Here is a 12,500-nt window from a genome sequence, read left to right as displayed (position 1 = left end):
TCACTCTGCCAACCCTGCCTGAGACTCAGGCATCCAGACCCCGCTCATAATTTTAAATGTTTAATACGGTGCCCAGAAGAGAGGTTACATTTCATGCCGTTTAATCTGAAGGCCCCGTCTGAATTTGAGGAACTCGTGGTTTCTGTTTTCCTACAGACCGGGCCGAGGCATGACTCACCACGCAGTAGGAGTACAATGCAGTATCTGTACAATGTGAAATGGGTAAAGGCATTTCTAAACATTTCGTAACGTTTCATACGGTTTCAATTGGATGAAGCTCTTCTTCAAGCCTGTGTGGCACTGTGGATGATTCTAATTGAATTTGACTAAAAAAGATGCACCACAGACAGCGTTTACGTTGGAGTGAAACCAATATAGCAGCGTAAGATCCTATCTCGAAGCGGGAATAATTCAAAGCCAAGCGGTTAAAAGAGTCCCGATGCTTTTTCGAGACGCTTTTTTTTCTCTGACGGTTTGACAAAAAAAAACATCTCCTATATTTAGTACCTGGAGAAAGCAATTCTATTGGTATGGCCAGACAGTATGACAGCATCGCTGATTACTGGCAGGGCTTTGGAACGAAACTGTGCGTGTGTGTTTGTGTCGGTGTGTGTGTGTGTTGATGTCTCCTTGGTTTAGTCCATTTCATTCCACAAGACCACAGCAGGTTTGACAGACCGAGACACACAAACAGAATGAGTTATGGAAGAAAGTACGTTGCCATGGTTTTACAGAATCAGTTAAAAAGACTGGGTTTTTAGTAACCGTGTAAAAGCCTCTGCTGTAAAGAGATGGCTTCAGCCTCTTGATAGCATTTTGTCCCAGTCAACTTCCATTTTTGTGCCACTTATAATGCACTCTTGTCAATGTGAGTGCTTCAACGTATAGGTAAAAATTGTTGTTGAACACTGAAGCTGTGGTCTGATTCTCCACCACTCTGCCACCTGCCGTGTGAAGTGAAGTCATTGAAGTGTCCATCTCATTTAAACCCATGAGGGGGAGTACAGAGGGGCACACTTCCAAGTAGGACTGCAGCAGGGGAGGCTGGCGGAGGTTGAAATCGGAAAGCGGACTCATTGTAATGCACGGAATGGAACAGAGGAACGGTATAATAGTATGGTAAAGTTATTATTATTATTATTATTATCATCAAACACACACTCCGTCCCATGCATTACAATGAGCCCGTCCTCCGACCTCCGGATTCCTACTTCCACCAGCCTCCCCCTAGTGTGTACATACAGTGAATCAAACCACAGCCAATGGGGGAAGAGGAGCGAGGGAGGCCACTCACCAGCCTGATTGGTGGTAATATTGATGGACACGTGCTGGGCGGGGTAAGGGCTCTTATTGGTCACTCCGTTGATGGCCTGGATCTCGAAGGCGTAGGGGGTGTGGGCCCAGAGGTTGCTGATGAAGACGCGGGTCTCCGTCAGGCCCTGCTGGCGGGGGACGTAGTCCACGTTGTCGTCGCACGGCGAGCACGTCCGCCGGTCCGCGCGGCACTTCTTGCACACGATGTTGTAGGTGACGTCGTCGCGGCCGCCGATCTCCCGGGGCGGGTGCCACTCCACCACCACCGACGTCTCGTTGACGACGGAGATGACGTTCCTGGGACCGGACGGAACACCTGGAGGAGTGGGGGGGGGGGGAGGGAGGAGGGACGGAACGCGTTAGGATGTTAGGATGTTAGGATGACGTCATTGTTACACATCATTGTGAAATGCAGTTGAACAATGTAAATAAAAAAGTGCTTTACAAATTCATTTGATGAATCGATCGATTGATTGATTGATGATCTGTCGCCGAAAAGCTTTTCGTTCACTATGCACCAGTGGGATACAGTAAGGCAGATGATTACAATGTTTTCACTCAAAATACAACAACATTACAATATTGCTAGTTGGTATTGCACCACCCCCCCCCCCCCCCCCCCCACAGACACACACCCCCCAATTACCCTGCATCCCCTCTCCCACCCCAAAACCCCTACACCCCCCCCCCCCCTCACACACTGCTCTCATCAACATTCACTGCACCCCAAGTCTCCATGTTCTTTTAACAGTGTTCAGCATATTTCTCATATTTGCACTCGTTTTTTCGTTTCGTCAGAACAGTCTCTTTGATCCCAGTGAGGGACTTGGGGTTTTGCTCTTCTACTTCCCTCTGTGTGTCTCAGTCACAAGCTATTATCATCACACACACACACACACACACACACACACACACACACACACACATCCTCTGTATCTATTTCCCTATGGTGATTGTATTGAATCTCAAAACAGTTGATAAAGTAAACCCCTGGTTTTACAGCAGTCTTTTTCTCCTTGTCATCAGAAATGATCAATATCAAATGAAAATAATAGCTTTGCATTCACACTCTCTCTCTCTCTCTCTCTCTCTCTCTCTCTCTCTCTCTCTCTCTCTCTCTCTCTCTCTCTCTCTGTCTCTCTCTCTCTCTCTCTCTGTCTTTCATTGTCTATCACTGTCTTTTTCTCTCCCTCCCTCCCTCACTCCCTCACTCTCTCTCTCTCTCTCTCCCTCTCTGTCTACCTCTCTGCTGACAAAACTACCCCTAGAGTGCGCACAAAACCTGTGAACAGTGGTAAGCTTCTGCTTCTAAGAGGCACATTTATGACATGTATTCAACTCATGTGCCTAGTCAACCATCTCTGTTAGACTCTTGTATTTAGGCAGGAGTGACTTGACACCTTGACAAAGAACAGTCATGGTGGAAGTTTTAATAGCTGCCTCTCAGCTCAGCTACACGTCATTTGTCTGCATGTCAGCCTAGTCAGTCTGCATGTCAGCCTAGTCAGTCCTTTGGCTGCATTAATCAAGAGTCCACAGCAGAAGTCAGTCAAGGCTGTTACAGAGTTACAGAGCGTTGCCCTGTCAATCGGAATATCTATTGGTTTGGTTCAGTACGCCACGTGCAATATTTAAAACCACCCTGTTCTGAAAATGTCACATTTTCATAGTCAAACAGGGATATGCAAAGGGCACTTTGATATTCTACTTTGTCTTTACAGGAATCTCCTGAGAGGACATTTCATCCCCAATCTGTCTGTCACGCCGCATTTTGCATTTCGACATCTTTTTCGTGATGACCTTGGAGTCTGTTTCTCTGTGTGTGTGTGTGTGTGTGTGTGTGTGTGTGTGTGTGTGTGTGTGTGTGTGTGTGTGCGTGCGCGTGCGTGCGTGCGTGCATGCGTGCATGCGTGTGTGCGTGTGATCAAGGAAAAGAGGGTGTGTGTAAAGGCTGCATATTTCCGGAAACTTATTCATGACACTTATTTAGGGCTAGCCGATATCTATACCTCTATTCTTACCCATCTGTGTTTGTACGCGCGTCACTCAGTGCATGCGTGTGGTATCCTTACTGTTTGCTAGGAGAGACCGAGCTGTGTGTGTGTGTGTGTGTGTGTGTGTGAGTTAGAGGAAGACTAGCCTCATCCCTCCTTCCCTCCATCCCCCATTCCTCTGCTAGAGTAATCACTCCTGACTCATTGTGACTTCAGGTAATTAGGCTGAATGTTTTGTCAGCTCCACATGCTGTGCTACACCACTGACCCTGCTGGCGTGCCGTAGGGAGGCAGCTTCAATTACAATAATTGAAACATCAACATCAAGCTTCCTTCTCCACAACAACTTGGCTCAGGAAACAGCTGGATGGTGTGGGGGGGTTCAGGCGTTTAGTTCAGTGGTTCAGGCGTTCAGTGATTCAGTGATTCAGTAGTTCAGTAATGTTGTTCAGTAATTCAGTGGTTCAGTGATTCAGTAGTTCAGTGATTCAGTAGTTCAGTGGTTCAGTAGTTCAGTGGTTCAGTGATTCAGTCGGTGTTTGAACAAGGAGTGAGACCCAGCAGTGGGGCTCCATGGTTTCTGCCTGCAGCTCCTGACAGACAGCACGCAGTCTGTCAATCAACACATCACCGTGGTAATCTGACAGACAGAGGCCGGGGGGGGGGGGGGGGGGGGGGGTTGGAGTGTTACGAGTGGGGGGCACAGGTGTTCCAACGTGAGGGGCATGAGAGGTAAGTGCAACTCAGCGTCATAATGTGTGTGGTTCCTGCTGACTCAGCAGGCTAGTCTGTCAATCCATCACCCGCATAATTTGACAGACGGAGGGAGGGCGCCCCGCTCCAGCACGTCTTGCCAACACACCTCGCTGTAACACACGCTGACACGACACGCCTCACTCCAACACGCCTCACTAACATGCCTCCCTAACACTCCACACTACCCCCCTAGGTCTGAATCGACACCTTGCATGGCTGCCACTGTTTCAACAGACAGACAACACACACCTCAGCACCACTTCTAGACAGTATGTCTCTCTGCTGCTGCTATTGGACGACACACAACCTTCTGTGGCTGTACTGCACTGTACCGTGACACTAATCCTCTGGCTCTCTGGCTCTCTCACACTAGCAGTGACTGAGTGTGTCTGTGTGCATGTGTGTGTGTCTGGTTGTGAGTGTGTATGTGCGTGTGTGTGTCTACATGTATGATACAAAAAGGTAGCCCGCACTCACTTTTCGTTGCTCCAATTTTATTTATCAAGCAGCAAGTAAAAAAGACGTTTCGACTGTGAGGTCTTCTTCAGTTCTTCATTATACTGAAGAAGACCTCACGGTCGAAACGTCTTTTTTACTTGCTGCTTGATAAATAAAATTGGAGCAACGAAAAGTGAGTGTGGGCTACCTTTTTGTATCAATATTACTGCACAGTCAGTTTTAGCTCAGCACCGAAGACAGGAGGATGTGCGTTATTTTTTCTTTAAATGTGTCTACATGTATACCATATAAATGGTGCTCTTAGATCTCCACCCCCCGTGAAGCTGTCTTGGAGGAGGCCTGCCTCTCACTGTTTCCCTACAGATCTGTATGAGAGTTTGTTTGTGTGTTTGTGTGTGTGTGTGTATGTGTGTGTGTGTGTACCCCTCTCCAGCAAACTCCCTCTGCACTCAATTAAGCCTTCAGTATCAGTGGGGGGATAAATAAAGCAAGAGAGAGAGAGAGAGAGAGGGAGAGAGACAGAGATGAGAGAGAGAGAGAGAGAGAGAGAGTGTGTGTGCGTGTGTGTGTGTGTGTGTGTGAGTGCGATGGGGAGTAGGGTAATTATTTAAGCAGCTACATCCTGTTTTACATCAACAGACAGAGGCGAAGACCACGGGTGGTCAGAGAGACAGGCTTTCGCGAGGCCATGGATTCATTACTTTGATTACAGCTGTAATCTCACTGAGCCAGTGTCAGTAAACGCCACGCAGCTCTGAGCACGTGCGGTGTGGCGGTGAAGCAGGCTTGGGGACACGGCTCGGGGGACACTGAGGGTGACACGAAATAACCTACGCTACACACGCACACACCAGTTGAGTCTGGCGGATGGTAGAAGTCGGAGGACGGGCTCATTGGAACGCATGGAACGGGACGAGGAAGGGAATCGTTCTTCATCCCGTGCCATGCATTACAATGAGCGCCGTCCTCCGATTTCGACTGCACCTTCGCCAGCCTCCCCCTGGTGATGTAGATTTACATTTACATTTTTGCCATTTAGCAGAAGTCTTTATCTAAAGCGACTTACAGCAAATACATTTGACTAAGTAAGTGAATCATCTAACCACCAGTCATAGCAGGAACAAGTAATCTATGCTCGGGCCTGGGGCCATTGGCAGTCGTCGTTCTAGTATAGTGTAGTGTAGCCAGTATAGTGAAGAGACGTGACCGGATAGCGCGACTGCCGCATCTGTGTAGAGGCGGTGGAGCCAGTCGGCCAGCCAGTCGGCCATTAGAGGTGGAAGAGCGGAGTGAACGGGCTGGTGTTTGGGGGGGGGGTGACTATTGCTTGCAGGTAGAAAGGGGCTGTTCCCTTTGCCGCCCGGTAGGCGATGATGATGAGGCAGGCTGGTAGTTAGAGTGGTTAGAGAGGAGGTTAGCATAAAGGTGGTACGTTTCTAAGTGGTGCATTAACAATAAATAAGAATAAGTAGACAGGTAGTGTGAGTGTGTGTGAGAGAGAGAGAGACAGAGAGAGAGAGAGAGAGAGAGAGAGAGAGAGAGAGAGAGAGAAATTCATCTTTCTACTGTATAGTACATCCCGTAACTGTAGTTTATCCTCAGTAAAGGGATTTTGTCAGCATTATTACCAAAGTTTCTCTCTCTCTCTCTCTCTCTCTCTCACTCTCTCTCTCTCTCTCTCTCTCTCTCTCTCTCTCTCTCTCTCTCTCTCTCTCTCTCTCTCACTTCCACACACACACACACAGTCACACACAGGGGTCTCCAGATGCTTCTAAGTCCTAACTCCAAACCCCTGAGAGAGTGCCTTCATCTAGCTAATCACACTAGTACAGGAGCAGGGCTGAGGAGGCCGGGGGGATATGGTGGAGGATGGTGGGGGGGGATAACAGGCGTTCTGAGGCTCTTCTCCAGGATTTCTCAGCGGGGGGCCACTCTCTGGATGTGCAAGCCCCTGGGCAGAGGGGGGGTAATGAGGGTTCGAACACCACCATGGGTTCCAGGCTCTGCAGGAGGCCTTTACTTTGAAAGGATATCCTTCATTGAACATGGGTCTTCAAATCAGCAACAGACCTAATCTCGGCGCTGGAAACCAGCCCTGCAATTCATAGATTGCATGAGGAACACCAGGGCAATGAAATCATTAGCATTAAGATATAGCATTAGCATTAGCATACAGCACTGAAGTAGGGCTGGGTGGTATATCCAGTTTTTAGCGTACTTGATGTATTTATCCACAAAATGCATGGAACCGAATGAGATACCATTCCTAATTACATTCCATGCATCACAATGAGTCCAATGGTACATTGTAGATGCAGACTGTTTCTTTGAATAAGACGTGTTTTTGAACTTATATACAGCTCATACAGCTTAAGAGACCACTTAAAATGTTTCTTAAATCAGCATCTAATGTACTGTATGGCAGCCATTCCATTCTAGTGTCTGTTGAATTCCAACTCAGGCACACCTCATTCTACTTAGTGAGGTACTGATTAGGTGATCATCTGAGCAGAATGTTATTTAACAAGGAAAAGCATAAAAACCACTGATGTGGTCATCACTATCCTTTTGCAGCAGGATGGACGGCAACAATTAGTAATTAGTTATTTAACAAGGAAAAGCATAAAAACCACTGAGGTGGTCATCATTATCCTTTACCAGTAGGCTGGATGGCAAAAACAATGTACTACTTCAAAAGTAATTGGAATCCAAAAATAATTATTTACCATGTCAAAATAACTGAAAAGAAACATTTTGGGTGATGAAAAATAAAATGTTGGCTTTACTGGCCGAAGGATACAGTGAGTGTCCGGTATCCTTCAAATTTCAAAGACTACGCTTCATAAGAACAGAGATAGGAAATGTTAGAATAGGTATAGCATAGCATAGAGTACAGCACAGTGTTTTATTTGTATAGTATAGTATAGTGGATAGTGTACATAGCCTTTATTTATGTAAACCAGCTATTTTCCCTTCTTGTTTTTAGTTTTTTTTTTTCTAGCACCAGGGGAGCCCCCCCCTCCAGGGGAGCCCCCCCCCTCCCAAATTTCGTTGTTTGGTACCTGTACTATAGCAATGACAATAAAGACCATTCATTCATTCATTCATTAATTCATTCAAGAACCAGCTCGAGAAGCAGACATTGTGGACAACAAAGCTACAGGCCGGCAGAGGGGAAAAAACCTCTCTCCATTGACCAGAATGACCGCCAACTCATTCGAATGTCACTCAACCACCATAGGATGACATCAAGTGACCTACAAAAATAATGGCAAACGGCAGCTGGGGTGAAGTGCACGGCGAGGACGGTTTATGCAAAGCAAAAAAAAAAAAAAGCTATTCATCAATGAAAAGCAAAGAAGAGCCAGGCTGACGTTTGCAAAATACCATAAGGATTGGACCATAGAGGACTGGTGTAAGGTTTCAGCTTTGCCCAACACCTGGTCATCTAATGGTTGGATGGAGACCTGGAGAGGTGTACAAGCCACATTGTCTCGCACCCACTGTGAAATTTGGTGGATCGGTGATGATCTGCGGGTGCTTCAGCAAGGTTGGAATTGGACTGATTGTCTGTGTGAAGGACGCATGAATCGAGTTATGTACAAGGTCGTCCCGGAAGAAAACTTCCTTCTGCTTCCTTCTGTACTGACAATGTCAGTACCCCAAAACTCTGAGGGTTGTTTTTTTTACAGCAGGTCAGTGCTCCATGCCACACTGCCCAGGTCAATCAAGGTGTGGGTGGAGGACCACCAGACCACCCTGTCATGGCCAGCCCAATCTCCAGACCTGAACCCCATTGAAAACCTCTGGAATGTGATCAAGAGGAAGATGGATGGTCACAAGCCATCAAACAAAGCCAAGCATAAAGCATAAAGTCATCCAACAGCAATGTGAAAGACTGGTGGAGAGCATCTGAGCATGCCAAGACGCATGGAAGCTGTGATTAGAAATCAGGGTTATTCCACCAAATATTGATTTCTGAACTCTTTGTAAGTTAAAACATTAGTATTGTGTTGTTTAAAATGGATATGAACTTTGTTTTCTTTGCATTATTCGAGGTCTGAAAACACTGCATCTTTTTTGGTTATTTTGACCAGTTATCATTTTCTGCAAATAAATGGTCAACATGACAATATAGAATTTGGGAAAATGTTCTCAGTAGTTAATAGAATACAACTAAAATGTTCATTTTACTCAAACACATACCTATAAATAGTCAAAACCAAAGAAACTAATACTTTTGCAGTGGTCTCTTAATTTTTTCCAGAGCTGTATGTGACAGCTGCTGGTGAAAAGTGCAACCTGTACCCGAAGTCATTTTTCCGTTTTTTACATATTCTGAGAGGACAGATTGTAAGCTTTCAAATGATGTGTCAAACATTAAAACGGTTGGCGAGTGGTCGCACCTTTTCACCAGAACGCGCCACATATAACTTAATAATAATACTACAGTGACATATATATTAATATATACTACAGTATATATTGTACCTAACGTATATACAGTCTGTACTGTATCGTCCAAATGTCTGAAAATATTGAGATATTAAAGTTAGGCCATATCGCCCCAGCCCTAACTGTAAGACATCCGGCTCTGCCTAGAATAACAACACATCAATAGGGTTGTGGTTTTCTATATTAACACCTTTGATTCAGAGAGCCAGAGAGTTTCCTCAACTATCTATGAATGGGGGGGAGAGAATGTCTTGTTTTTCCCTCCCAACTTCTGTTCTTCTTTCCAGGTCACCTACATAGTGTGCCCTACTTCCTCCTTCCTGTCCCTGTAGGGTTGAGGGTAATGAGGGACGAGGTTTCAGGGCAGTGGTGGGTTGGAGGGAGTAGATCAACCGCGCACACAGACACACACACACACACACACACACACACACAAGCACGCAAGCACACAAGCACACACACAAGCACACACACACGCACAGACACACGCAGACACACATTAATGCATGCAGGTGCACAAACACACGCGCACACACACACACACACACACACACACACACACAAGCACGCAAGCACACAAGCACACACACGCACAGACACACGCAGACACACATTAATGCATGCAGGTGCACAAACACACGCGCACCACACACACACACACACACACACACACACACACACACACACACACACCCCCCCACACACACACACACACACACACGCACACACACACACACACACACACACACACACACACACACACACAATCTTACACACTTACATCTTATTCATGTCTCGACCTATATACAGTATGGTATGATCTGGGGCATTGGGGTAGACAGGGACTAGAATAGCTGGCTGATTCTCATACAGAAGATGGATGTTTCTCTGTGATGTGTTTTGAGTTGTACTGTATAGAGTTATGAATTATTGAGTTATGTCCAACATGTCTCCAACATGTATCTTAGATGTAAAACAATTCTGCAGGTAACAGCCCCCCCCAAAAAACAAATAAATGAGGGTCAGTTTGATAGACAGCTCCCACATAATTGAAATACTTGAAATAGCTTTAAAATAGTGCCATAATAGTTGTGTAGGAATGAGATCACATGATGAAGAATGTTCAGTGAAGAGTGCTGTATTAGTTATTAGTACTTACTAAACAAAGTATTATGTATTCACGTTTGGTTCGTTTACGAGGATATGCACATAATAGCATGGCGCTATTAGGAAACGTAGCATTATGCACATTTTCCCCTTCAATGTGGCCAGCAGGGGCAGCAACAAACAGAACCACATGCTGGACCTTTAAAACCTTGTTCATTTCCCATTGCAGATCTCTCTAGTTAGAGAGAGCAGTGGAGGTGGAGGTAGAACATCGGAGGATGTCCACCTCCGCCAGCCTCCCTGGTAGAGCTGTCAGAGAGACATTCTCCCTCAACTCCCTGCATGACACCAGGGCTCTGAGGAGGGCAAGGAAGATCATGGCAGACCCCTTCCACCCCGGCCAACGGCCTCCTCACCCTGCTTCCCTCTGGAAGAAGGTTGCGGCTGCCTAAGGCACTGAAGGCCCGCCACAGGCTCAGTTTCTACCCCTCAGCCGCCAGGCTGATAAATGACTCTGGCTTCCCCCTCTCCCCACCCGCCCCCAAGTCTGCCCAGGACTGAATATGCACTGGACTCACTGTAAAAACTCTGCACTGCACTTTACTTTATATTGCACTATCCAATGCACTGTTGTCTGTCCTGTGTTGTCCTGTTTTTTGACACGTGAAAAAAGTATAAACGCACTTACTGTAATGTCGAAGCAAATTCCTATATGTGTATGCATAATGGCAATAAACGTTATCTGAATCTGAATCTGAATCTGAATCTGAGACTCACTGGTGCAGGAAGCCTCTGGCTGGTCCATATCGCCACGGTAATAACCATTACGACAGCCGCAGAGGGTGGCGGCCTCCACGGTGGAGCGGCTGTTGGCCGGACACTGCAGGCAGAGCCCCGCCCCCTGGGTGGACTTGAACGTTCCCTGGGGACATGCTGGAGGAGGGAGGTGGGAGGAGGGAGAGGGTGGGGGAGGAGGAGGGGAAGGAGGAGGAGGAGAAGAATAAGACAAGAGAGAACATTTAGATTCATCGCTGTCACAGAAAACCATCATCATCACAAGTAAAACTAGTCTGTTATCTCACATCCACTCTGACAGCAGAATCAGAACCAGAATCATCAAACACACAGACACACACACACACAGACACACACACACACAACACACACACAAACACACAGACACACACACACACACACACACACAGACAGACAGACACACACACACACACAGACACACACACAGACACACACACACACAGACACACACACACACACACACACACACACACACACCACACACACACACACACACACACACACAGGGGTCTCCAGATTATTATGCGTGTGTGTAGCAGGTGATTAGTCATCAGCAACGACCGAGGGCGACACAAGTGATTGAGTTCAAGCCTGTGAATTAATATATCTGATTCCACCAAAGAATGAATGATTAACTGTAAGACGCTGTGGATCAAACAGAAACTGTTTAGTGTGTCACTGTTCATGGATTCATTGTACATTCATAGATTTATTTAGCCATGGGAACATGTTGCACACACCCATGCTACAGCAATGTGTTCTCTAGAGTACAACCATGCATGCTTTACTACCTCCTATGTCATCAGAAGCCATTAGTCTTAACAACAACAACAACAACAACACATCTGATAGGATAATAGGCTCCACGCCTCATTTCAATCGGAGTATATGACAGTAACGTAGCGTGTAATAGGTCCTTTAATGGCAGGGAGAAACGAATGTGTGTGGAACCACAACGTTGATGGCTAGATGACATAAAAACACCATGCCAGGATAACAGGGTGTGTGTGTGTGTGTGTGTGTGTGTGTGTGTGTGTGTGTGTGTGTGTGTGTGTGTGTGTGTGTGTGTGTGTGTGTCAGTCAGGCTGCTAACTGCCTGGCTGAGTCAAAGTGATCTTGGCATGGGACTATGGCTGCGAGACGCTAAAAGAGGGGAGTTATTCTCTCTCATCCAGACGAGTTGGACTTGGACAGCCATGTGTCGGGAGGCTCCGAGGGAAGGGATGTTCACCATGCTGAGGAAACGACCGTGCGGGAGAGCTGCTGGCCGACGTTGAAAGTAGATTGGACCGCCCCCAGGTTTGCTGAGAAGCAAGACTATTGGCTACACTGGATTAACTGAAACAGGAAGTGAAGGAGGATAAGAAAGGGGTTGTTTTTTTAAAAGAAAAGAAAAAAAAACGGCATTCACCGAGGCAGTTCTACTACTCGCTGCCAAATGTTAAAGCATGAAACAGTGCGTAAAAGGCATAATGGTGGCACTAAATCAGCTCCCTTATTTCAGTCTTCTGTACTGTAGACTCACGTGGACGGCGACAGTGTTGTTTTGCATTGCAGGCGAGGCTGTGCAGAACTGAACTGGTTATCTCTGGGACTTAG

The 12,500-nt window shown here is 46.5% G+C and overlaps 1 protein-coding gene across 1 annotated transcript in view; it reads right to left on the bottom strand.

The window, feature by feature from the left end:
- Positions 1-12,500, bottom strand: part of ephb1 (EPH receptor B1) — a gene marked incomplete at both ends in the record, with an annotated part of 111,669 nt that overhangs the window by 30,089 nt on the left and 69,080 nt on the right. Inside the window, 2 exons of the mRNA XM_080544317.1 lie at positions 1,295-1,630; positions 10,863-11,018. Of these exons, the coding sequence (XP_080400443.1) occupies positions 1,295-1,630; positions 10,863-11,018 (492 nt within the window). The remainder of the gene's footprint in view (positions 1-1,294; positions 1,631-10,862; positions 11,019-12,500) is intronic.

Source organism: Nansenia antarctica (genome assembly GCF_963989245.1).
Source record: "Nansenia antarctica genome assembly, chromosome: 1".
Taxonomy (NCBI): Eukaryota; Metazoa; Chordata; class Actinopteri; order Argentiniformes; family Microstomatidae; genus Nansenia; species Nansenia antarctica.
The sequence above is the reverse complement of the archived record's forward strand: the minus strand, read 5'-3'. Positions and strand labels throughout refer to the sequence as shown.